Below are 22,918 nucleotides of genomic sequence, written 5' to 3'. Positions count from 1 at the left end.
ATTGAACGCAGTAATTGAGTCAGTGGTGCTCTTGACAGCTCTATTGAGTAGAATTTACTTCATTTCGTTCAAATGCTTCCCTTCAGCCGGTTTCAAACTACATGCCATCAGTGGGAGCAAGGGAGCAATAGTTTGCGAAACAAAGGCCAAATTATAACCCCTGGTAGTAATACTAGTATTGCCGGCTCAATCCTTCGTACAGGGGTCGGGCTGTCGGCACCTACCGGATTCCCTCGCGAATTTCAGCAGTGGGTACTACTTCTTTTTTAACTACCTAGTATATCATGCTAACTGGCGTTGGTAACAATTTTGCGACGCAGAACGGAAGTTGGTAGTAGAAGATGGCTTGGCAGTTGAACCAAGAAACATGAGCCCCACGTGTCTGAGGTTACATAGACACGTCGTATATGTATGCATGACACCCTCTTAGCAGGCTTTCTAACTTCTGTGATGAAGCAGATGCCGAATTGAAATAGGGCTTACTTGATTATACGGTACTTTGCGAAACTTGACAGATGTTTTATACCCAGCTGCCTCTTTGATGCGGCAAAAGGAGACAAGTGAGAGCGGTATAGACGGATAAATAAAACTAGAAGCCATGTGAAGTAGGGCTAGCATCTCGTAATCTTGCAAAGCTAACATAGTATTTCCTATAACAATGTTTATGATCCAATACAGATGATCTTGTATGTAATATTCTCTTGAAAGTTGTTACAATTTATGAGAGCTCAGCGTCAGCTTCGGCCGTATCGAACTGATAGAATCCAATGACTAAAATAAAGCGTGCCTTCGCCCGGAAGTGAAACCACCCATATCTAAATCAGCTAGTATATTCTCTATGCTCAGCTTGACTAGGATAATTAAAGAACATCCTGACTCGTACGTAGTTTAGACCAGGTGGACTATTCTCGAGTGATCCTACGGGCACCATTGCCGCGAAGGATTGCTACAAGGTGAATATGCCAAGGTGCCGGTTTGCCGGCTCTTAAGACGACGACATGGCCAGTAGCTTCCTTTGGACATGTAGAGGCAAGGATCCCAAAGCTGTGTAAAATTGGTAAGGTCGGCGGCATCAAATATGTACTCCGATAATTCTGCTTAGGATCTCAACCTAAACCGCTTGGCAGTCTAGACCATAGTCGGATTTTCTTGACATATTCGAGGCTAGTGGTATCTGAGATGGCTGGATCCCACAATCTTGACACCACTCATCTTCCTGGCTGTGGTGTATATATAAGGTAATTGGACTTCTTAAAAGAGTAATAATGGTCTTCAAAGTCAGTGTTTAATTGATAGTTGCAGTTCAACTAGCAATTTTCTCCTAAGTAATTTTTGGACAGGGAGTCTTGATACCAACCACTGAGAGGACATAGAGAGCCATGATGGGACCTCTCAAAAGAAATTGGAGTAAGTTTGGCTTCGATTTGATGTGCCATACTGCTTCTAGATGGTATTGACATCACATTGAGGAATCCCGTCTCAGATGGTTCCGAAACTCGAGATGTAGTCGCAGTTAATCGCATTCAGTTGCGTATCGTGGTTTGGTGTCAAGATCTTATTTGGATGATTTCGGCTAATACCCATGTCAAAGTGGTAGGGGTCCGCTCAGCATCTTTTGGGTATTAGATACTTGTACGAACAGGGGTAATTCAAGCACAAACAGAGGACCACTCGCTTTACACAAATGGAAACCAATTTGTATGCTTTTTTGATCTCGAATGTTTCTTTCATTCTAACCAATATCTGATCAAAGAGGGCTATTTGGCACCCTCATTCACCGTAACAGGAAGCCAGGGTAGGTTTCATCGTCTGGGTCGATGAAAAACTTCATCCGCCCAACCAGACTCGCCCGACCCCTAACACGTGGAATACAGGCTGGGAATCCATCCACCGGACTTTGTGCCGCAGACAAAATATCTGCCTCGAACTTTGAGCCGATTATGGAGCTGTGTAAAAGCTTTGAAGATCCGGGTTTCAGTTTGCCTTGTGCCAACAAAATGGCTAACCTCGCGCAGGTTCCGGAGCCACATGGTGAACGGTCAATCTGTCCATCTGCGAAGACGGTGACGCTTCTTTGCTGGACAACATCTCTGTCGTCCTGACTGTCCCCTTCACTGAAGAAGATGACTCCATAGCAGTCGTACGGGCCGTAGTGAGCTCTGGTGCCGAGCAAAGCCTTGATCTCTCGACCGAGCTGAATGAAGCGATCAGCATTCTTGGGCTCAACCTCTATCCCAAGCTGTGCTACATCCAGTGTGACATAAACCGCGCCACCAAAAGACAAATCCACGTTTATGTCAAGGCCACACGAAGGGACGGTTAGAGGTAGCGACTTTGCCAATTGATAGCTGGTCACATTGATAAAGTCGGCATGTACTGGTTTCCCATTCTTTATGCCCATACGTGCCACTACACGACCCGAAGGCACGTCGATTACTACATCGAGTGTTCCGTCGGGCTTAATAACGTTGACGAAACCGTGAGCGACAGCCCAGTAGCCAAGGGCAATAGTACCGTGACCACATGCAGTAGAGAACCCGTCTTTATGCCAGAATAGAACCCCAAAATGGGCACCAGCGTCGTCTGGGGGTGAAATAAAGCCGCCATACATGTCGGCATGGCCGCGAGGCTCATGGCATAGCAGCCGACGAAGCTCATTCAGAGGGTGGTCTGCAGCCGTCGTGATCTCGAGTCGTCTTTGAGCGACTGTGGGCGAGTTTGGAAGATATCCAGCCGGTGATTTGTCGACTATACGAAAGGGCTCACCGGCCGTGTGCCAGTCTTCAGTCTCAATCCAGTATGAGTCTGTTTTTGCTGTGCTATCCATGGCTGAGTAATTAATGTGTGTTTCATCAAATGTCGGAATCCTAGCAATTAAAGGTTATGCATTCTTTATGAGCAAGAAACCCCATTTATTACCGCAACCTTGACGATAATCCGCCTTTATTCTTCCGATATAAATGTGGGCGGATCAATTGGCCAACCGCCCCCAGTGGATGATCCGCAGCTGGGTCCTCGTAGCGACCATCTCCGTCCCCGTGGGGTAATCTCGGCCCTGCATGGGGTATCGATGCTCTCTGCATGAGACTTTGGCGATCCTTATATGTGTAATTTTCGCTTTACACAGATTCACAACGTTGGTATTCTATCATCTTGACTTAGGCATACCAGCACGGCATGGCGGCTGGTATCGTGTCTTGCCAGCATGCAAATTGCCAGTGTTGCTTTTACACGAATCTGGGATGCAGTGGAGGATCACTTCGTGCCGATTGGTCTAATAACCATGGAACTTGCGTCACTGGCGTTGGCCCGTTCAAGTCCTTTGCATGCTATTACAGCTAAAGCGTTTGGCTTGCCGATGCGAACTGAGAGAAGCCTATTACATATGTATGTATGTGAAGAAGTATAATTTGAATGCTTCATAAATCATAAGCCTTTGGCTATTCAACATTAGCTGTTTACTAGTGTACACATGAGGACCGAGTTAAACATGAACAATCTTAATTCATTGTAGGGGAATATGCACGCTAAAATATACTCGCAAGTTCATGTGACACATCCAATCATCAAATCTTTACGACAGTGCAAGCTGCCAGCCCCGTTCCCTGACAACATCCCTCCAACTTAGTGTCTCTGTCTCTCTTAATTCACTCCTCCGCTCCCAAAGTTCCTCCAAAATCTCCCTACAGGCATTCACATTCCGAAACCTCCTCCACTTATTCATCGTGTAGAGTCTGTTCTTGATCCGCTCAATGTGTGTTGCACTCCTCGCCTCCCCACCAGCAACAAAAAGCGGGAATAATAACGAACACTCGGCCAGTGATCCCTCGGGCACTTTTTGCGCAGCATCACAAACAGACTCAACATACACATCAAGTCCTTCTGTTAGTATATCGGCTGAATGCTGCGGAAAGTATTTTTGCAGGACGTAGTGGAGGTATATGAGTCCTGCGCTTTGGTATGTTTGGCTGAGGAACCCGAGCGGTGTGTCGGCGGAAACAGCTGGGCATTTCCATTCTCGAAGTTCATCGGCGATGTTGCGGGCTCTTTCGAGAAACGTATCGTAGTTTGATTGTGTAGGCAATCCTCCAAGGAAGTTGTTGTAGTCGTCTTCTTCTGGGCTGCTGCCTTCATCGTGAAGCAATAGCTCGTAGTCTGCGCAATCCGCGTTCAAGACACTGATCTCAGATGTCAAAAGCATGATTTTCGACGCAAATGCAAAGTATGGATCTGCCATCTCGTCATCCGCAGACATCCAATAGTCGCCCGTTATGAGCGGTCTTCTGTCCAGTGACACGCTCATGAGAATATCATGATACGCAAAATTTCTGACCAGCCATTTCCTCTCAACTGACTCTAACCAGTAGCTGTTAATGATAGTTCGTGACTTTTGCAGGGCCCTTTCTGGAGCATCGGAGCTTCCAGATTGAAGGACGGCGGCAGCACCAAGCAGATGGTGTGCCCAGCCGCTGGTAGTTGCATCTGATATAGTCTCCATAGAGCACATGGCCATGGTTATAGCCAGGCACATTTCCCCAGAAAGGTTATTGCCGTTAAGAGCGGCGCTAAGGTTGCTAAGAACCCTGCCGCGATGCTGGAGAGAGACGTTGTGGAAACTGGGGTCTCGTAGGGCCAGATGGGCCGATGACCATGCAGCCATTGCATCAAGGAGGGTACCGCAGTCAAAGGCCATTGGCAGCAGGACTGATCCACTATTAACAACAGATTATAGACGCAAATAGAGTCGCTGTAGTCAACTAACCTGATAAGAAGCAGTTGTTTTCAGCGGTTGCTGATAGCATAATGGCCAGAGTGGAAGTGTAGTATCGCATCATGGTCCTTCGGCTAGAGCTCAGATGATCAACAGAGTCTTTAGGCCGCACAAAGTCTAGCGGCTCAAAGATCTTGGAGACCCTCAACACTTCGGAAACATTGTCGGCCTGTGGAGAAGCAGAGTTGTCATAGTCCCAGCGTTGACGCGGCTCAAACCCCGAGTCTTTGGCAGCATCTTCCCCGCCACCAACTGATCCAACCTCTCGGGGCTTTTCGTGCTTGCAAACAAGGTTGAGTCGAGAGCAGTGTCCACAAATTGGCAGCCCCTGGTCGCATTTCTTCTTGCGCTGTCGGCAGGTCAAGCATCCGCGGCGTTGTCGCGTGTAGCCGCCCTTCTTGATCAGTTTGCGTTGTGGAATCGGCGGCTGCGGCCTTGAGGCCGGTAACAGCGAGACCGGCAGCGTCGACATTGCGACTATGGGAGCGAGATGGGCGTCAATGGCGGGCGGCAGACAGTCCCAGTGGGGTGACGTTTGATGACGAGATTTACGCAGCAGGCAGTACCTACAACAGGTTATATGAGATGGATCTTCCCAAGTGATAGAGAATAAGGTGACAGAGAAACCGAGAGTCGGAAAGCGTCCATGCGCGGCGTCAAGGGCGGCGAGCCTGTTATCTTATTAGCGTTCCTGGTTGGAGATAACGGCCGTGTCTATCAGGTGTGTGGAGAATGCGGAGAAGGTGGACATTGCGATTGATAGCAGCTGGACACACAAAGCGCGGGGAACTTCTTTATCTAATGGCGCGTGGCAAAGTGGTTGTATCGGGTTAAAGGTGAATCCACAAAGTTAATACACGAGAGCACTAGTTGCTTTGGGATAACTCGTACATAATGGGGATGGCCCTAGAACGAGTTATGGCCCCTTTCGAATCATCATTTGCTGAACCAGCTTTCTTTGTTTCGCCGTGTTGTCGGTGTAGCGTGTGGGGAGTTTGGAGACGGTGGAGCAGTTTGACAATCGGAGAAATGAGAGTTATTATGATACTGGTAATTATTATCGTAGTGCTACCTAATACTTTTTCTTATACTCCATCGAGATAGGAGATTTTCGCTCGTATACACATTTCAGTGATGGAATTCACCTCCGTAACTGTCCAATTGAGGACCGGTAAAGGTTTTGCGCAGCTTGACAGCCCATACAAGTGCCGTTACAACTAGGCCGACGGCCATGACAACAATTAAATAGTTCATGGTGCTTGCAGTAACGGGAAATCCAACAGGGAAGCAGAAACAAACAGAAAAGAAAATTACAAAGAGCGTAGCGGTGGCGTTTGTAACGTAGCCAAACTTTCCGAGAGAAAAGGCTCGCTCGGGAAGAATGCTGCGGCCCCGGAACAAGAGGGCAGCCTGAGGCAGCGCAACAGTGATGTTGAGCGCAAAGAGGGTGAGGTTGATGAAGCTGCTGTACGCTGTGGCTGATGCCACGTAGAGAACGCCGATGACAATCTGCAAGACAAGCATTATTGCAGAGGCGCGGACGGGACTGGCCCAGTCGAGATGAGAAATGTACTTGGAGTAGGGGACGCCACCATCACGAGAAAGCGACCAGATTGTTCGGCCGGCGAAGATGAAGAGATTGAGGACAATGTCGTAGAACATGATGATGTAGTAGACAGCCCAGATGGTTGTAGCCACCTTTGAGTTTAGCGCTTGGTTGTAGACCTCTAGAATGGGAACACCAGACTCGATAAGGGCCTGAAGATCGGTGACAACAAACATGAGCGCAATGTTCCAGGCCAGGACTGTGACGATGCCCAGAGCCATGGTGGTGATGATGGCAATGGGGACGTTTCGACTCGGATTCGGCACTTCTTCAGAAACGTGCGTCGGGGCATCAACGCCACTGTATGCCCAGAGACATCCAGTAACACCGATGAAGAAGGCCCATCCATCACCCCATCCACTGACATTTGTATATTGCCTAAACACGAAATCGGAAGACTGTTTGGTATCCTGAACAGTGAGTAGCGTAACCAGCGAGGCCACGAAACCAACAATGGACAGCACAAGAATTGAAACGCCCAACTTTCCAATGGCAGTAGGAAACCGAGACGTCACCCCAAATGCGATGATGCTTAGCAGGATATGCAGCAGGTATGTATGCCAAGCTTGTATTTCGTAGCCGTCGTTCCACAGGTTGACAAGGTCGAGAATCGAGCCGGCGACAAAGAAGTTGCACGACGCCGTTGCCGCCATGATATAAATCACGGATATCCAGCCCGTGAAGAAGGCAGCGACTCGCCGTGTCGATTGTGGAAAGGTCATGTACACGATGTGATATTGGCCGCCGGCAGATGGAAACGCAGATGCAAGTTCCGCAAAGCCAATGTTGATTGTAGCCATGACGATGCCGGCGACGATGAGACCGTAGATGAGGGCTGGGCCGCCGCCGCAGGAAAGCGGGACAGCAACGCCAGAGGCAAAGGCGACCCATGAGTTCATTGTGGTGAAGCCGAATGCAATGACAGATAGAAGGGAGAATCGCTTCTTGAGCTGTTCTTCGGGCTGTGCAAACTTTGTCTCTTCCATATGGGTTTGGGATATGGACACAGAGTCCGGGGCGTTGAACTTGTCAGCCATGGCGAAGAACGGTTCATAGACTGTATTATTTGTGTGATGGAGTAGGTTGGAGAGAAAATGACAAAAGGGAGGAATCCAAGAGCTTTTAATAGTAGCTGGCTTCACTCCAAGATGACAACCGTAGAGACAGTATGCGCCATTCTTATGAATGACATGCGATAGAAGAAACTCCCAGGTCGTCAAAGATCAAGGTGATATCTATTCACCACGCCAAGAGTTGGCGGATTCGGAACTTGAGCGAGCTAGGAAATGCGCTTTCCCGGAGGCGTAGACTATTTCTAGCGCTGGCTGGTTCTTATCGGTACTTCAACACGCGTAATCTGTAAGGGTGTCTAACAGCCGAACGAGGTTGCAGCCAAGAACCGAGACTCCAGTTTTATCAAGCCACGTGCCAGAGACTTGGATCGGGAAACTATAACTAATGCTTGGAGAACAAACAATAAATACTTGAGATCGTCTTGTAAAACTCCCAGGAAGCTGAGTAGATCTTGACAAAATCACACGTCGACTTTAGTGCTGGTGCCGAGCATATGTCTGGTGGCTTATCGCCTTTGGCACCATTTTAGCAAGCCAGAATGCGCCTATTCGCGGCCGATCTCGGGCTTCATACAAGAAGCAGCTTCCCCAGACAAAATCCCCCGCCGTTGACGCCGTATGTGGAGAATGTGGAGAAGGCGAAACTCCAACTATTACGCAGAGCGGTCATATAAAAGGTAGCAATGGAAGGAAACTGGGCTGATTAAGTGACTTCGTTTGTATCGTTTTTTTTTTTTCGGTTTTTTTTTATCGGTGGTTATCAAGCGTTTCTTATCTCGAAATGAAGTTCATTACATGGCTCAGCATCCTTGCCTTGGCTGGCTCAGGCTACAGCTGTGGCGGCCACGGCGATGAGAAGGAATGGAGTAAAGAGGAATTGGCCGAGTTGGAGGCGAAATGGGGACACGAGGTGCGTGATGAACGATTCGCTCTATTTGCTGGCTCTTGCTAACATGGTGCAGTGGTCTTTCAACGGCATCGGGTCCTTTGCCCATCTAGACTACGTCAAGTGCCTCACAAACCCTCAAGAGAAATACGACATTGCCATTATCGGCGCGCCTTTCGATACTGCTGTTTCCTTTAGACCAGGTAACCAATTATTGCATTGCTCAGCTAATGGCTATTTGCTCACCTTTTACAGGCGCCCGATTCGGTCCCAGAGCCATAAGACAAGCCTCTTCTCGTCAGACATCGCTACGTGCATTCAACCCACGCGCAAACATCAATCCCTATCAGAATTGGGCGAAAATCATTGACTGCGGAGACATTCCCATCACGCCGTTTGACAACAATATCGCGACGGAGCAAATGACACAGGCTTTCAAAAATCTTGGCAGGGCTCACCCAATAAGCTCTCTCAGCAAAGGTCGACCGAAGCTCATTACTCTCGGCGGCGATCACAGTCTGGCGCTGCCTGCGCTGAGGGCGTTGAAGGAGATTTATGGAAAGCCAGTTCGAGTACTGCACTTTGACGGTATGTGTTCTCGATATACGTAGCTGAGAGTGGAAGACGGAAATTAATTGACAACAGCTCACCTTGACACCTGGAACCCCGCCGCATATCCCTCAGCCTGGGGATCAACGCATTTCACCCACGGCTCCATGTTCTGGATGGCCAACCAGGAGGGCCTTTTGTCAAACGCCTCGACAGGCCAGTCTGTTCACGCTGGTCTGCGCACCCGTCTCAGCGGCTCCGACTGGGCCGATCACGAATCGGATACCGCCCAGAACTGGGTTCGCTATGCCGCCGACGAGATTGACGATATTGGCACGCAGGGCATCATTGACGGTATCATGTCGGTTTTGGGGACTGAGGACCCGGTCTATCTGTCTGTCGATATCGACGTGCTGGATCCCGCTTTCGCGCCTGGCACTGGAACTCCTGAACCTGGCGGCTGGACTACCAGAGAGTTTATCCGAATCCTGAGAGGAATCGAAGGGTTGAATATTGTCGGCGCCGATGTGGTGGAGGTCAGTCCGGCCTATCAGGGAAGAGGTGAAGAGACGGCCTTGGCAGCAGCGCAGGTTGTGTATGAGATTCTGAGCTCCATCGTCAAGAGAGGTTTGGAAGACGGGGCACGGGAGAAGACAGCTGATACAAAGGATGAGTTATGATATGTGTAAACCAGAAGCATGTACTATTAGATGGTGTCTCTCATTGCAGAGTGTATAATAAACGTGTACGAACAAGGGCGCAAATCAATTACATGCCTAGGGAATACGGAATGACTAAACCTGATGACAATTGATACATATCTACACCTTTTAAGAAGTTTTCCGCGATTATTACCATTCTGACAAACCAATAAGCGATATATTATTGGATCTCGTGTCCTTGGTAAGCATTACGAAATGTGTAGCTCTGTCACTCTTGATTCGCATTTGCTTGATGATGCGGCCATGGCGGAGCTCTACCCCTCTTCTAATGTTTTCAAAGGCAAGACATGAGGCTATAGCATGGAATCAAGCCCGATCAAGCATCGGTGGAGAAGAAGGCGCCTTCTAGTGTATGCAAGGGCAATATACAAAATGGGACAAGCGCATGTAGCGTCAGCTTCTGGCTACCACGCGATGCTATTCTCTCGATAGAGTAGGCAAGTATTGTATGCCCAGAATACATACATGACGTAGATTCGCTAATGCGGCCACTGGCCGCTTTACACGTCGCGATAATGTGTGCAGTAGCTCCCTTATTCTATTGGATAGGCAGTTTCTTACTTATGATACATGTCTTGATTCACGTAAGCCGTTCAATTATTAGTCAGACCATCGCAACTCCTCAGCAGCTCGCCCACCATATAAGTAACTTGCTTGCCCATTTCCGAAGCAGCCAAAATATTCCTCTTCCATTCTCATCACATATATAGTGGCCTACAAGTAATTCATTAAATTGGCATATTCGTTCTTCTAGTCCTTGTTTTAAAGGCCAGCTACAGACACAAGCATTGAGCAATGGCGACTCCCACTCTCAAACACGTCTTCACAGTGTCAATCACACCAAAAGCGCCAATCAATGTAGGCGAAACTCCAAGAGGAAAGGCAAATTGGTTCGAGATCACGGGTGGTACGATTACTGGAGTAGACGGCAGCCACATTGCAGATGTAAACTCAGGCGGAGGAGACTATCTCACGCGATTCGTCGAAGACAATGTCGCTGAGGTGGATTTGCGGCTCATCGCCAAAGACTCGAATGGGGAATTGTTGCGCCTCACCGTATCGGGATTCGACTATCTCGATCGAGCAACTATGCTGGCTTTGGATGGCCGAGCTGGCGAGGATCCGGGCAGCAGTGCGACAGACATCAAGGAGCCGTACGGATTTGAGATACTCAAGTGCAGCACGGCGAGTCAAGAGTACAGGTGGTTGAACTTTGCCGTCTTGATTGCTCGTGTAAGTTTTATCATGGGGGCTGCGGGTATTGAAAGTGTTGAGTACAAGGTATTCCACGTTACAAAGTAGACGCGCCCATCAGATGAAAAGATGAATCTAGTTACTGTTCTTACCTATATGCTATTTCCAAATTTGTCGTGAGAATCACAATGCGCAAAGTCTGATTAATGCTGTATACACTGAGCGAGGTATTATAGATGCTATCGCATGTATTTGGACATTCTCCAGCGCATTTATTGACCCCTTGTCAGCAAGTTTACCCGCCATTAGTGCTTCGGAGCCGCTAGGATGGCAGCTTTTTGTTTTAACCATAAATTCTTACCCTGGCTAGAAAGAGACCCAGGCCTTGGCAGCGGAGCTGAACAACCGCAGTCTGCCGATTAGATCAGGCTTGAATCCCTGACTCACACAAAGCAACAAGTCTTGAGCGGCCTCCTGTCCTGTCTACGCCGCATCTCTTTTGTCTGCCTGGCCCAACAGATGCGCAGCTTGTCTTCGTTTTCCTCTTCTTAACAGACTCAAATGTCCTTTGCCAGCCTTCCCTTTGAGCTGCGCTCCCTCATCTGGAGCCTCGCCGTGGCGCCTCGCCGCATCACCATCACCAAAAAGAAGAGCAATCGTAGCTTCAGCAAGGAACAGTACCAGCAGGGCAAAAACATCCTCTACCAGACCTCGTCAACGCCGCCCCCGGCACTGATGCATGTGTGCCGCGAGTCTCGTCAGCAAGCGCCTTACACGCGCGCATTCACTGCAGGCTCTGAGCCGCGCTGGACGTGGATTAACTTTGAAGTCGACATTTTGTGCGTCACGAGCCTCTATGCCATTCCAGACTTGCTCTCCCATCGATCTGAGATCCAGCGGCTCCAGATCCGGACTGACGATGACCTTGACTGGTACGAATCAGCGACCAATTATAACGGGCTGTCCATTCTCTCTGAATTGGAACGCCTCAGGGAAATTCGGGTTGTGCTGGAGCCTGGCGATTTGATGTGGGGAGACGTGTTTACGGACTGGGGCTTTGGACACTGTCCTGAAGACAACATCACGTTCCTCGACAAGGGATCCGGGCTCGTGCTCACCGGCCCTCAGCTAAAGATGGTGCTTGACTGGCGGATGGTGTTTGCGTTTGGCAGCGAGGGAAACCCGCCCGACCCTGACAGCCTCTCGGATGAGATTGCTTTTGCCCTCGACGATTCTTGGCATATGACTTTGACACAAATGCAAGAGCTAGATTGAAAACTAGTGTATAATTGACAAGGCAAGGGGCCTTTGAGTGGCCACAATGCTCTTTATATATGCTAGCAGCTTACAGCTCGTTTTCGCTGTATACCGTCTGTATAATCTCGACCACCTTATCAGGCATGTTCAAAAATGGTGAGTGGCCAGACTGCAGACTGAACGTCCGAATGTTAATGCCAGCATCCTCCTGGGCCTCTAGAATAAATTTCTTTTGAATGTCCACAGGAATGACTTCATCTAGCTCGGTGTATATCCAGCTACATGGCACATCTTTCCAAGTAGCATGAGTGACTGGCATCGTAAAGAATTCGACAGCTTGGTAGCTCATATACTGTTTCCAATAGTCGCGCTCATCCTTGCTCATGTCTGAATAAAAGTGGTCGTGATAAGGTCGGAGGTCACCGACATCAACTCCATTCAACTAAATGGTTATTAGCAAATTATACTATCGCTTCCATGTCGAAAGACAAATCTTCTTCTCCTAATCTAGGTCCCTACCTTTGAGAACGCTGCCATTGTAGGGCAAGTTGCCCGCGACCCATCATAAAAAGAAAAGGCCTTGTCGCCCTCGTTGGGCAAGTAGCCAGCCAGGAATACAAGGTGAGCGACGCCTCCCTTTTTGCCAGCCTTTGCTCGGTCTGCTTTTGTAAGTCCTTTTGCAGCTTCAATTCCTAGAAGAGTTGCAACTGAGTGCATAAATACCACCACATCTTGCCCTTTGTCAATGGATGACAGCATCTTCTCTCTCCAATACGCAGCATCATCGTAAAAAGACTGGCCCGGCGTGAAATTAACGGCACCGTTCGATGGATTAGCACCAGCGATAGTATTGAATCCTTTGGCTTGTAATTTGTTCTGTAAGGCCTCAAAGTATTTTGGGTGACCGTGGCCACCGCCGTGCATCATCATCAGGACTGGGCGTTGTGCCATGGCGACTATATCCAGGCGAGTGGAATCCAAGGTAGAGATTGCTTGATGGATTCATTTGATGCGCCTTCATCTAAATAGTATGAGCAATACAAAAGATAGGAGGGGCCATCAACCTATATCATAAGCAACAGCCCAGTGATATAAGACAATTGCTGTGTGGCTGGTAAGCACTATTGTAAAGCTAGCACACACTGAGCAACAGGCTTTGAACACCTATTCCCTCAATCAGTAAGGACAACTTATCAATTGCTTATACATGGGAAGTCTATCTGTCACAAAGGAAAAACTATAGCTATTGATTGCATAAGCTTTTTTCCTGTTTGTTACAACCTGATTCTTCGTGATGTCGATCCCTTAGAACACCTGGAGAAGTAGTCAGCGCCCAGAGCTATAGTCCGAATGTGCTATTGAAGCTCCAACAACAGTGCTCGTGCGTCTCCAGCCTTGCTGCTTCTAGCATCTCAGTGCGCATCCAGTTATGCAAAGTCGCTCGCGTGATGAAATTAAACGGCTGAATTATAATAATGTAAATACATCGAGCCTCCTTATTATATATGGGCAGTTGCGATAGGAGATGATGGCATTTGTGCTTAATCACGGAGGGTCTATTGTTGCAGCTTTATACTGGCGGCTGTGGATCTATCGCGTCGAAAAAAAAATGCTGCTGAAGACACCAGCCGTAGGGTAGGCCTAAGCTGCATCACATATCGGAACCAAGGCAAGAACAAGCGGTATATATGCCGCAGGTATCGAAAATACTGAATCCAAAATAATAATTAAAGATTGTTCTTGCAAGCTTTTGAAATTCTATTCATACGTTTGCAGCTCACAAATTAGGTCAGAGAGGAATGTCCAGAGTTTTGTCTATTCAACCATGATATACCTATAGTTTCATTCGGTCTCTTCTGTTTCAGCTGGAAAGAGACATCATGGTGCCTATGCACGGATAATACTTTGGCTTTTCTATCTATGATCAAATCATCTATCCTTTTTGGCTGACCCTTTGAAGATATGTAACTTGTTCATCTGATTTTTTTCCCTGTATTCTTCGCCTCGTTTACCTCAAGCCCGAAATCGGTTTCTAGAGTTTGTCGTAGATCAATCTCCCTCTCAACAAAGCATAAGAGAAATCCAAGCACGGCAAACCCGAGAGAGACGTACCATGTCAATCTGAGACTGCGAGTGTATACATCAATGACTTGGGCTTGAATTCCATCATCTGGGAAGCTGTTGATGAGATCCGCGTTTGCATACGAGTACGCTTTGCCGTGAGAGAGCTGCTCACGAATGCCGACATCGTCAATGAGATACAGGAGCGAGTCGAATTGGGCATTGAAGATGGCGGCGGGAATCGAAACCCCCCAGATCGAACCATATGCTCTCATAAACGCAAAGGCTCCCGTAGCCAGAGCTGTATCCGACTCTGGAAGGTCCGCCTGAACTGCGGGCAGGTTGGCCGTCATCATGGTTCCCAAGCCAATAGCGGGAATACACTGCACAATAATCCACTCTGCCCTTGACGTAGAGGCATTGAAGCGCGTAAAAAGACCAAAGCCTAAAGTAATCAAGGCAAACGAGGCTATATGCAGCGGGCGGTATCGACCAGTCTTTGTCAAGATGACACCGGCAACAATACCCGTCACAACAGAAAGCAAAACAGTCGGAAGCAATGCAACACCGGAGATGATGGGCGACATGCGCTGCACTGCTTGGAAATAAATTGGAAGGAAATAAATGACCCAAAAGAGCAGCATGAAGTTGATGAAAGCAATAATCAGAGCAGCAGCTGGCGTCCGTCGAGTGAAGATTCGTGGAGGAAGCGTCGGATTCTTGACCCACGGCATGGTCTCGTACCAGTGGAAGATGGCCATGCCGACAGTTCCAAGCAACAGTGGAACAAGGATATGATATGACGACCAAGCATACTTTGAGCCGCCCCAAGATAAAGCAACGAGGACGGCCACAATGCTGACGATTAGTATTCCATTGCCGACATAGTCGACTTTCTTGAGCTTTATGGCAATGGCTGTTTGGCGATCGTAGTTGACTCGCAGAAACAGGACATGAAGAACCAGGGCTACTCCAGCAATAGGTAAGTTGATGAAGAAAACCCATCGCCACGAGGTGCGTTGGACAATGGCGCCGCCAATAAAGGGTCCGAGGGCAGTACCGAGCGAAAATATGGCAAAGACAACTCCCATGTATGCACCTCGCTGGCGAAGAGGCACCAAATCGCTAATAATGAGCTCAATCATGAGATTGATGCCTCCGCCACCGATTCCTTGAACTGCGCGACCGGCAATCAGCATAGCCGCATTCGAAGCTCCACCACTTATACCACTTCCAAGGGCAAACATGGAGACTACACCAATCATCATCCATCGACGGCCGAAGAGATCACACATCTGACCGAAGAGCGGTAAAAACGCGGTGCTAGAGTTGAATAGATGTCAGAGATTTGAGATGACGAGAGTTGGTCAATCCATGGAGTAACGTACCTGGTGAGAAGAAACACATTGACAAACCAGACATAGACGCTACCAGCGTTGAGCTGATGGACGATGAATGGAAGCGCTGTTGAAGTTACAGTTGATTCAACAGCTGCCAGGAGAGACGTTACACAGATGGCAGGGAACACAGCCCAGAATCGCCAGCCGCGAAGGGCGTTTTTGGGCTTTGTATCAGCATCGTCTGTGGTAGAATTGGATGCGGCTGGCGAAGCTTCTTCAGAAATGGGCGTCTTCATGTTGTATCACTGTTCACTCCTCTCTTTCGACGGCTGTAAAAGGAAGAAGACAAAAAAAGACCTATTGGGGGGAACACAAAACAGCGTTGTTTGGGAGACATTGTGTCAATTGGGTCTTGTAGCAGTGGCATTTATCGAAACCCAGAGCCGAACACCGAATCGGCCGGCATTGTGTACTGTCTTTTGAAGTATGGACCAGTATTAATGATCACCCGAAAGATCGGACGGCATCGCCAGTTCTCCACAGTCGGTGAGGCTAACCAGCAATGGCCCATGACCTTACTCGAAGCCATTATCGGCGTGCAGGGGCCAGTGCCGAATCTAAGCCGAGACTGGTCATGCCTACCGAAATCGATGTCCCAGTCTGGCGAGGAACACCGAATTTGTAACTACTGTAGATATGGATGAGTTTGGATCGAATCAACCCACTTTGGTTTGGAAGGTCCCTGAGCTGCCACCCCAGGTGCTCGATAGCGATGACCCCATGATTTTCGAGGATCGGCGAACAAGGAGCGTGAAGAGGCTGCTCAGACTTTGGACAATTTAGTGCAGCTCCTTAGGCAACGCGATATCATTAAACAATCGTCTACTTTGTATTAATACGTAAAGGCCCGCGACAGTTTCCATTCTTTCTATTATGTATTGAATGAAAAGCTTGCTTCTGAACGCTTTGCATACGTCGACTCCTCCAACCAGTCTTCGAATTACACCCAACTATCATGTTCTTGAGAGATTGCTAGTATCGAACTTGAGACTTGGACGTGTGATTCTTCAGAGAATTCTGCACTGTGCTGCAAGGTCTCTTACACTGCTGATGAGTTCCACAATGGCTTTTTCTTTGGCACGGATCCCCTGCATCGATACTCGTGTTATACTGGCTAGATTGTTGTTATTGCTAGTCTTGGCTGCTAAGCCGCCACTCATTGTCCCATCTTCAGCATCTGACGGCTTGGTCATCTCGCTCACCAGGCGCCGGACTTGAGCCATCATAGCCTCCATAATGTGCAAGAGAACTATAACTTTGAAGGTAGATGACGGTGCTATCTCAAATGTACCAACGTTGAGACCCGGCAGTGCAATGGGGGTATAAGCCTCGGCAACACTGGCATCCATTTCAAGCCGTATTTTAGCACATGCCTCGATGTGCTGCAGGATCTTGTCATACGTCTCAATGAGACAAGAATAACAGGACAAGACAAGTAGCTGAGGGGGGTCACCTAATGGTGATAGGCTGGTTGAGGCATTTTCATTGATTTTCTCCGTGGTGCGAAAATATGAGAAGACGTGGTTCATGACTTCGATATATTGGTGGGATAGCTGCAAAGTCCGATCAATGGCCACGTCCTTTTCATCGTTCAGTCGAGCTGTGTTGGGGCCCGCTGGGCTTGTCCAACACTCCTGCCAAACACCAATCGGAGGAATAGAATGAAGGTTCTGATGCAGTTCAATGTTGAGCTGGGAGATTTTGGCAATCCAGGCCATGAGGTTGCCTTCTTTTGGTGGTGCAATGCTATCGCTTACGCCTCGATTTGGCGCATTCACAAGGCTTGCAGGCCACGACTCCCGCGATGAATCCTGCGACATATTACCATGACTTTCTAGACGAGTAGTAGTAGAGTCAACGGTATCATCTGTCTGGCGAGAATCCGTGTGTGGTAGAATTGAGCTGTCGCTGTGCTGCGTTCCCTGTACCTCGGGTGAAAACTCTTGCTGCCGCTCAGCATCATGGCCATCGTGCAGACCAAGAATAGTACTGAGGCCGGGACTAGTTAGGCCTTCGATAGAGGCTAAATCTTGACAGAGAGTCTGTTCTGGATCAAGGTCCAAGTTGTGGTCTGTCTCCGGATGATTGTGCAGCAAGTTGGTCGACCAGCAACTGAACTGTTCATCTGCATTATCTTGTGTCGAAGGTGACGGTTCAACTGGTTGCTGCACCGTCATGTAAGATGGAGTGGCGCGGTAAGGTGAGCGCAACGGGCCAGATACGCAGGCAACATCTGCTCGCACGCAACGCAGACAGCTTTCGTTGTTGTTGCTGCGACGACAAGCCAGCTTTTGCCGATGGCAGCGTTCACAGGCTCGACGACGGATGCCACGATCGTGAACCAGCATCACCGACATGGTGGATGATTGATGGGAACAGAGAGCTGGCATTACGGTGCTTTTAGCTTGGTTAAACCGCTACAACGGGGAATTGGACAGGGCATGATGCATTAGTCAGATCGGACCGTTGGAACAACTGGGGGGTAACCATGACCATATTGCGCAGTTGAAGGTAGTAAACCCAAGGATAGCTTGCTCCAGTTCTGAATAAGTAACACATATTTTACATGAAAATAGAATTATATATACTTTATCCTTTTAAATACTCATATCTACATGTCCTTATCACCTCCACGGCAGGCTTACAGTGGCTGGGTTCCATTAGCCTGGCCGAAGCTGTAAATGTCCAATCTGTTGGATCCTCCGCACGTTTCAGCAGCGTTGCCGGCGCAGGCCATGTTGCACCCGGTATTTCCATCTGGAGCAATGGTGTTTCCATTGGCAAGGCTGTTACCGCAGTCTAGAATTTGTTAGAACCAAGTTAACGAAGAGTAGAGCTGGAACAAGACTTACAGCACTCATCGGCAAACTCAAGACCTGCAAGGGTGAAGCCCAGGCCTTTGCACACGCTTTGACACGCCTCAACAGTCATGGACGTGGGACCGTTGGGAACACCCTCGGCAGTCAACGCGCGAGCATTGACGCTGTCGGTATAACATCCCCTAAAGTTCCATCCGGTAGATGCTGGAGGTGAAGCACTTCCAGTTGCGGTAGCCAGGCTGTAGACATCGAGGCGGTTCGGGCCTCCGCAAGTCTCCGATGGCGCACCGCTGCAAGTCATGGTGCATTGCGCACTTCCGTCAGAGGCAGGGCCGCCTCCATTCTGGAACTTGGTGTCACACCCTAAGCCCGTTAGTTATCTATACTGGAGTTATTACTGGTGAAATGACTTACAGCATTCTCCCGAGTACTCAAGGCCCGCAATGGTGTATCCGGCAGCTTTGCAGGCTGTCTCACAACCCTCAATCGACATGGCAGATGCACCTCCTGAGACCTGGACCTGGTTGCCCAAAGTTCGGCCGGCGGTATTATCAGAGTAGCATCCCAAAAAGTTCCATCCAGTTACCTTTGGCGGCGAGCTGGTGGTGATGGTAGAAAACGTCGTAGATCTCGCAGAGGTTGTGCTAGAAGGAGGAGGAGTCACGCCTCCACTTCCAGAAGCAAGTCGGAAAAGAGCAATAACATCGGCAAAAGCGTTGACGTTGGACTGAGAAGTCGCAAGCGTGTTTCCGTTTTGCGTGATTTGGTTGAGGACGCCAACGGTTCCCAAGTTGTAGACGTTGATGTTGGACAACGTGCCCTCGAGGTCGAAGATATTGTTCTGGCAGTTTTCTGGGCCAAGAGCCGCGTCACAAGCTTTCACTAGTCAGCTTACCGGTATGAAAGTGAAAAAGGGAGAGATCAGCTTACGAGTGGTGCCGTTGTTGTTGATGAAGAACGAGTACAGGCCGGCAGCGTAGATGAAGATATTTTTAGAGCTAACGATTCGCAGGCCCCAAGCCTCAGCGCAACGCCCGGGGCTGGGACAAGTGGTGGGAAAGACGGGGTCGTTGAGAGCAGAGTTGACGGCAAAGGGCGTTGGAGCATTGGGATTTGGCTGGTAGTATCTGGGTAGGTTATTAGCAGTGCGTATATGAAAGCGATTGGTATACGTACGGTGTCTCTGTCTGAATGACGCCGGCATAGATGTTCTGCGTGCTGGCAAACTGATACTGGTAGAGAGTGTGGTGCTCAACAGCAGTTCCGACGCTGTAAAAATCTGTCAGCGATCAAACTCAACAAGGATATCTCAGGCAAGGGTAAACATACAACCAGAATGTTCCTGCTGTGCTTTCAACGTACAGACCCCTGCCGCTGAAAATTGTGATTTGCGTGTTGCTTGAGTCGTCAATATCGTGATCCGCAGTCCAGAACCAGTTCTGTTCACGTTAGCTAAGAAACATCCAATTCTCAACATCTGTCCACTCACATTCTCCAAGTACAAGTTGCTGGCACTGGCGGTAATGTGCATGGACATGTACGCTCCAATGCAAGCCGTGTTCACAGCCGAGCTGCTCGCAGTAACGGGGCATTGCGCAACCTGGAGGTTCGATCCCTTGAAGCCACCGATTCTCGTGTGCACATCCCACATGCCGCTGGGAGTTCCAGAGGTGGCCAAGTTCCACTCGATGAGGACAGCGCCAGCCTGAGTTCCCTGTGTAGACACAATCATGTCTGACCACTCCACTTGTCCAGTCTGGCCGGGTGTGCCAACTTGGACCACGGGCTTCGGGTTGCTTTGGTCGTTGAAGAAGCTGCCAGAAGACATGATGATGGGGTACTCTTCTCCGACAATCTTGGCGCCGGGAGGGATCTTGAGCGTGCTGGTGATGCGGTAGATACCGGCGTCAAAGTAGACGACTTGGCCTGCAGCGGTGGCGCTGTTGATGATGCTTTGCAGAGCAGCGGTGTCATCCGTGACGGCATTACCTAGAGTCACGAGTCAGTACTCAGAATCGTACGAATGATGAGTATATATAGCAGTGCTTACCGGTAGCACCAGCAGATCGGACGCTCTTGAATGAGGAAACTGGCAGAGTCTCATATTGCGGCTTTGAGCGCGTGTAATACTTGGATCCGCTCAGCAGCGACGAGGGACGAGAGTTTGGCGTGATGCTGCCCTGGAAGGTATTCGGGCCATTGGGCGTATATTCATGTCCCTGACCCCAGCCAGCAATTGTCGTAGTTCCTCCAGCCAGGATAGTGGCGCCGCTGGACGATTGAACAGCCACGGGGACGTTGCTGAGAGCCAGATTCTCAATGATGAGACTGTTGGACGTGGCGGGCGACTGGTTTGCGGTGAAGCTGGTCTTGATTCCAACGGGCGTGCCGGTGATGGAGCTGTCGAGGAGCGTGATGGACTCGGCGGCTGTCATGTCGAGGCCCACGCCGCAGTTGTTGATGGTGATGCCCTGGTAAACCCACTCCCAGTCGAAACCGCTGACGATGGCGGTGCCGCAGTTGTTGAAGACCAGGTTGCGCATCGTGTACTGCTGGTTGCCGATAGCAGCACCGATTGAGCCACCGTTGATGGTCAGGTCAGTGAGGAATCCAGCAGATCCTAGAAACCATTAGTTAGAAATATCTAATAAAGTGGTTAAAGCGGACTTACCGTTCTCGACGAAAAGACCAACTTGGTTGTTGCCAGATGCCGTGGTCATCGTAATCTGGATATTCTGCAAGCTTGTCGCCTGCGCTGTCGGCCAGTGAATACCGTACATCTTGGGTGCCGAAGCCGGAATGGCCGTCATGTCAAGCTTGAAGTTGCGCACTTGTCGGTAGAAGACGTTGGTAGAGATCCAGTTGGGGTCGTTGGGGTTGTTGTCGCCATAGTAAGTATCGCCGTCAATCAGGGCAATGCCGCTGAAGCCCGAGGTTGCCTTGATGGTTGGGAGATTGGTTGCGTCTCCGATGATGTTGGTGTAGTACTGATCAATAATCGGACTTGAGATCACGTACGTTCCTGCAGGAAAGTACACAATTGCGGGAGTCAGAGTGCTGGAGGTGCAGAGTCTGCCACATCGACCTCCCGACAGAATGGCGTTGTTGATTGCTGCCGTATCATCGGTAACACCATCACCTGGAGTAATCAACGTCAGTAGCTGTGATTGAGAGTCATGGGAACAAGTTGTAGTTACCCTTTGCGCCGTAGTCCTTGACATTGCGGTAAACCGAGTAGCCGCTGGGGGCAAATGGTGCAATTCCCTGATGGGCAATGTTCTCATACCAATAGCTGGACGCTCGCTTTTCCACAGCGGGCTCAGCCTCGATTCCAGTGGCCAGGCCGCGACAGGCCGCAGCCAATGTGAGAGCCGAAAGCACGGCGGAGCGTAGGAACCCCATGGTGATGCAAGAAGCTATCTACAGCTCTTGGCAGCAGTGGAGGGAGAAGTTGTCGGGGCGATGATGGAGACTTTTCAGGAACTACCCATGCTCTTAAATCATTTTCCAAGTGGGCGATGTGAATGCAGCAAACGGAGATAAGAAATTTTCGCGTAAAGGTGTTCAAGTATGGCAAACACAAAAGGGCCTTTTCGTTGCAGCGAGGCACCTGTCAACGCTCCAAAGATGGAGAACGCCCGAGCAACGCATCGCGATCTCCCCGCGAAAGGCAAGCTATTCAAGTAACAGCTTGCCATGTTCCCCAGCATCTTTGCACATAAAGCAAACAGGCAGATAAGCCCTAATTAAAAATAGGCCCGACACGGTCCAAGCTGGCCTTGCTAGTGAGGCGTTCTTTGCTGGCATCGTTCATGGCCCAAAGTCCGGGGTAAGTTGGGCCTTTCCGCGATGCTTCAAGGTTACACCGACATGAAGCCTAGTCACCTGGCTGGACGATGGAAAAAGACTGAGCATGTGCTGAGCGCCATGGGAAATTGGACGGACAAGGACGCCCAAACAAGTCTGGACTCGAAGAAGCAGGACGCGCTTTCGAGGCCAGGCTCAGGGCCTGAGGGTGGAGCCAGGGCTGTCACGGCTAAATGGGATTCGGCACATACATCGTGAGATGCGCTTTGGCAGGAGTGAAAGCGCATAAGCTCATGCTGTCGCGGAATCTCGGACCTGGAATCAGCCCCATGTCATTGCGAGAGCTCCGAATAGCGACATCTCACCAGAGGTTGCTAAGGGGCTTTTGCGAGTCATCCCCCACACAATCCTTGTCGTGATGCGCACATTATGGTGCCTTGACGATGGCAAATTCCTGAAGTTACTGCTTGATAGAAAGCGCACTCTGCTCGGCAGATTTGGTAGGTCGGTTGAAAGATCCTGCAGTTTTGACAGCTGTTAGTTTCGAGTTTGCCATATGGCTCTTGAGGAACGTGTTATTCCCACATGGAACAATTGTTTTTGTAAGTGCTACGAAGAGTCATCGGTACTAGAACTAGGCACGTTATGGGTTACTACCTAAGCATGATTTATTTTCCGTCTCCTCTCTTCTTATCAACACATCAACCTCCTTGTAAACCATACCAGAGAAAAAGCACTACCTTAGCAGCTCAATAACTCAACAAGATAGGACC

The 22,918-nt window shown here is 49.3% G+C and overlaps 11 protein-coding genes across 11 annotated transcripts; 4 read left to right on the top strand and 7 right to left on the bottom strand.

Annotated features, from left to right (window-relative positions):
* Positions 1-1,774: 1,774 nt before the first annotated feature.
* TGAM01_v202010 (hypothetical protein) lies at positions 1,775-2,827 on the bottom strand (the record flags this gene model as incomplete). Its single annotated transcript, XM_018800241.1, has 1 exon — positions 1,775-2,827. One exon carries the CDS (start codon positions 2,825-2,827, stop codon positions 1,775-1,777), a length of 1,053 nt encoding a protein of 350 aa, XP_018666383.1.
* A 747-nt stretch (positions 2,828-3,574) lies between these two features.
* TGAM01_v202009 (hypothetical protein) lies at positions 3,575-5,243 on the bottom strand (the record flags this gene model as incomplete). Its single annotated transcript, XM_024548903.1, has 2 exons — positions 3,575-4,704; positions 4,763-5,243. The coding sequence occupies 2 exons, from the start codon at positions 5,241-5,243 to the stop codon at positions 3,575-3,577; spliced, it is 1,611 nt and encodes a 536-aa protein (XP_024406306.1).
* Positions 5,244-5,899: 656 nt separating this feature from the next.
* TGAM01_v202008 (hypothetical protein) lies at positions 5,900-7,414 on the bottom strand (the record flags this gene model as incomplete). The annotated part of the gene is made up of 1 exon (XM_018800239.1): positions 5,900-7,414. The coding sequence occupies one exon, from the start codon at positions 7,412-7,414 to the stop codon at positions 5,900-5,902; it is 1,515 nt and encodes a 504-aa protein (XP_018666381.1).
* An 817-nt stretch (positions 7,415-8,231) lies between these two features.
* On the top strand, positions 8,232-9,565 carry TGAM01_v202007 (agmatinase; the record flags this gene model as incomplete). Its single annotated transcript, XM_018800238.1, has 4 exons — positions 8,232-8,360; positions 8,413-8,539; positions 8,592-8,924; positions 8,982-9,565. The coding sequence occupies 4 exons, from the start codon at positions 8,232-8,234 to the stop codon at positions 9,563-9,565; spliced, it is 1,173 nt and encodes a 390-aa protein (XP_018666380.1).
* Positions 9,566-10,402: 837 nt separating this feature from the next.
* TGAM01_v202006 (hypothetical protein) lies at positions 10,403-10,909 on the top strand (the record flags this gene model as incomplete). The annotated part of the gene is made up of 1 exon (XM_024548902.1): positions 10,403-10,909. One exon carries the CDS (start codon positions 10,403-10,405, stop codon positions 10,907-10,909), a length of 507 nt encoding a protein of 168 aa, XP_024406305.1.
* Positions 10,910-11,362: 453 nt separating this feature from the next.
* On the top strand, positions 11,363-12,076 carry TGAM01_v202005 (hypothetical protein; the record flags this gene model as incomplete). Its single annotated transcript, XM_018800237.2, has 1 exon — positions 11,363-12,076. One exon carries the CDS (start codon positions 11,363-11,365, stop codon positions 12,074-12,076), a length of 714 nt encoding a protein of 237 aa, XP_018666379.2.
* A 70-nt stretch (positions 12,077-12,146) lies between these two features.
* On the bottom strand, positions 12,147-13,009 carry TGAM01_v202004 (hypothetical protein; the record flags this gene model as incomplete). Its single annotated transcript, XM_018800236.1, has 2 exons — positions 12,147-12,500; positions 12,578-13,009. The coding sequence occupies 2 exons, from the start codon at positions 13,007-13,009 to the stop codon at positions 12,147-12,149; spliced, it is 786 nt and encodes a 261-aa protein (XP_018666378.1).
* A 1,022-nt stretch (positions 13,010-14,031) lies between these two features.
* On the bottom strand, positions 14,032-15,755 carry TGAM01_v202003 (hypothetical protein; the record flags this gene model as incomplete). The annotated part of the gene is made up of 2 exons (XM_024548901.1): positions 14,032-15,442; positions 15,508-15,755. The coding sequence occupies 2 exons, from the start codon at positions 15,753-15,755 to the stop codon at positions 14,032-14,034; spliced, it is 1,659 nt and encodes a 552-aa protein (XP_024406304.1).
* A 771-nt stretch (positions 15,756-16,526) lies between these two features.
* Positions 16,527-17,876, bottom strand: TGAM01_v202002 (hypothetical protein; the record flags this gene model as incomplete). The annotated part of the gene is made up of 1 exon (XM_018800234.1): positions 16,527-17,876. The coding sequence occupies one exon, from the start codon at positions 17,874-17,876 to the stop codon at positions 16,527-16,529; it is 1,350 nt and encodes a 449-aa protein (XP_018666376.1).
* A 284-nt stretch (positions 17,877-18,160) lies between these two features.
* On the bottom strand, positions 18,161-21,740 carry TGAM01_v202001 (exo-beta-1,3-glucanase; the record flags this gene model as incomplete). Its single annotated transcript, XM_024548900.1, has 10 exons — positions 18,161-18,318; positions 18,372-18,701; positions 18,753-19,220; positions 19,269-19,465; positions 19,515-19,607; positions 19,668-19,777; positions 19,828-20,327; positions 20,389-20,958; positions 21,010-21,477; positions 21,536-21,740. 10 exons carry the CDS (start codon positions 21,738-21,740, stop codon positions 18,161-18,163), a joined length of 3,099 nt encoding a protein of 1,032 aa, XP_024406303.1.
* Positions 21,741-21,908: 168 nt separating this feature from the next.
* Positions 21,909-22,403, top strand: TGAM01_v202000 (hypothetical protein; the record flags this gene model as incomplete). Its single annotated transcript, XM_018800232.1, has 3 exons — positions 21,909-22,021; positions 22,095-22,167; positions 22,215-22,403. The coding sequence occupies 3 exons, from the start codon at positions 21,909-21,911 to the stop codon at positions 22,401-22,403; spliced, it is 375 nt and encodes a 124-aa protein (XP_018666374.1).
* Between the last annotated feature and the right edge of the window lie 515 nt (positions 22,404-22,918).

The sequence above is a fragment of the Trichoderma gamsii genome, assembly GCF_001481775.2.
Source record: "Trichoderma gamsii strain T6085 chromosome Unknown Scaffold_5.2, whole genome shotgun sequence".
Taxonomy (NCBI): Eukaryota; Fungi; Ascomycota; class Sordariomycetes; order Hypocreales; family Hypocreaceae; genus Trichoderma; species Trichoderma gamsii.
Note: the sequence above shows the minus strand (reverse complement) of the source record. Positions and strands in the feature narration are given on the sequence as shown.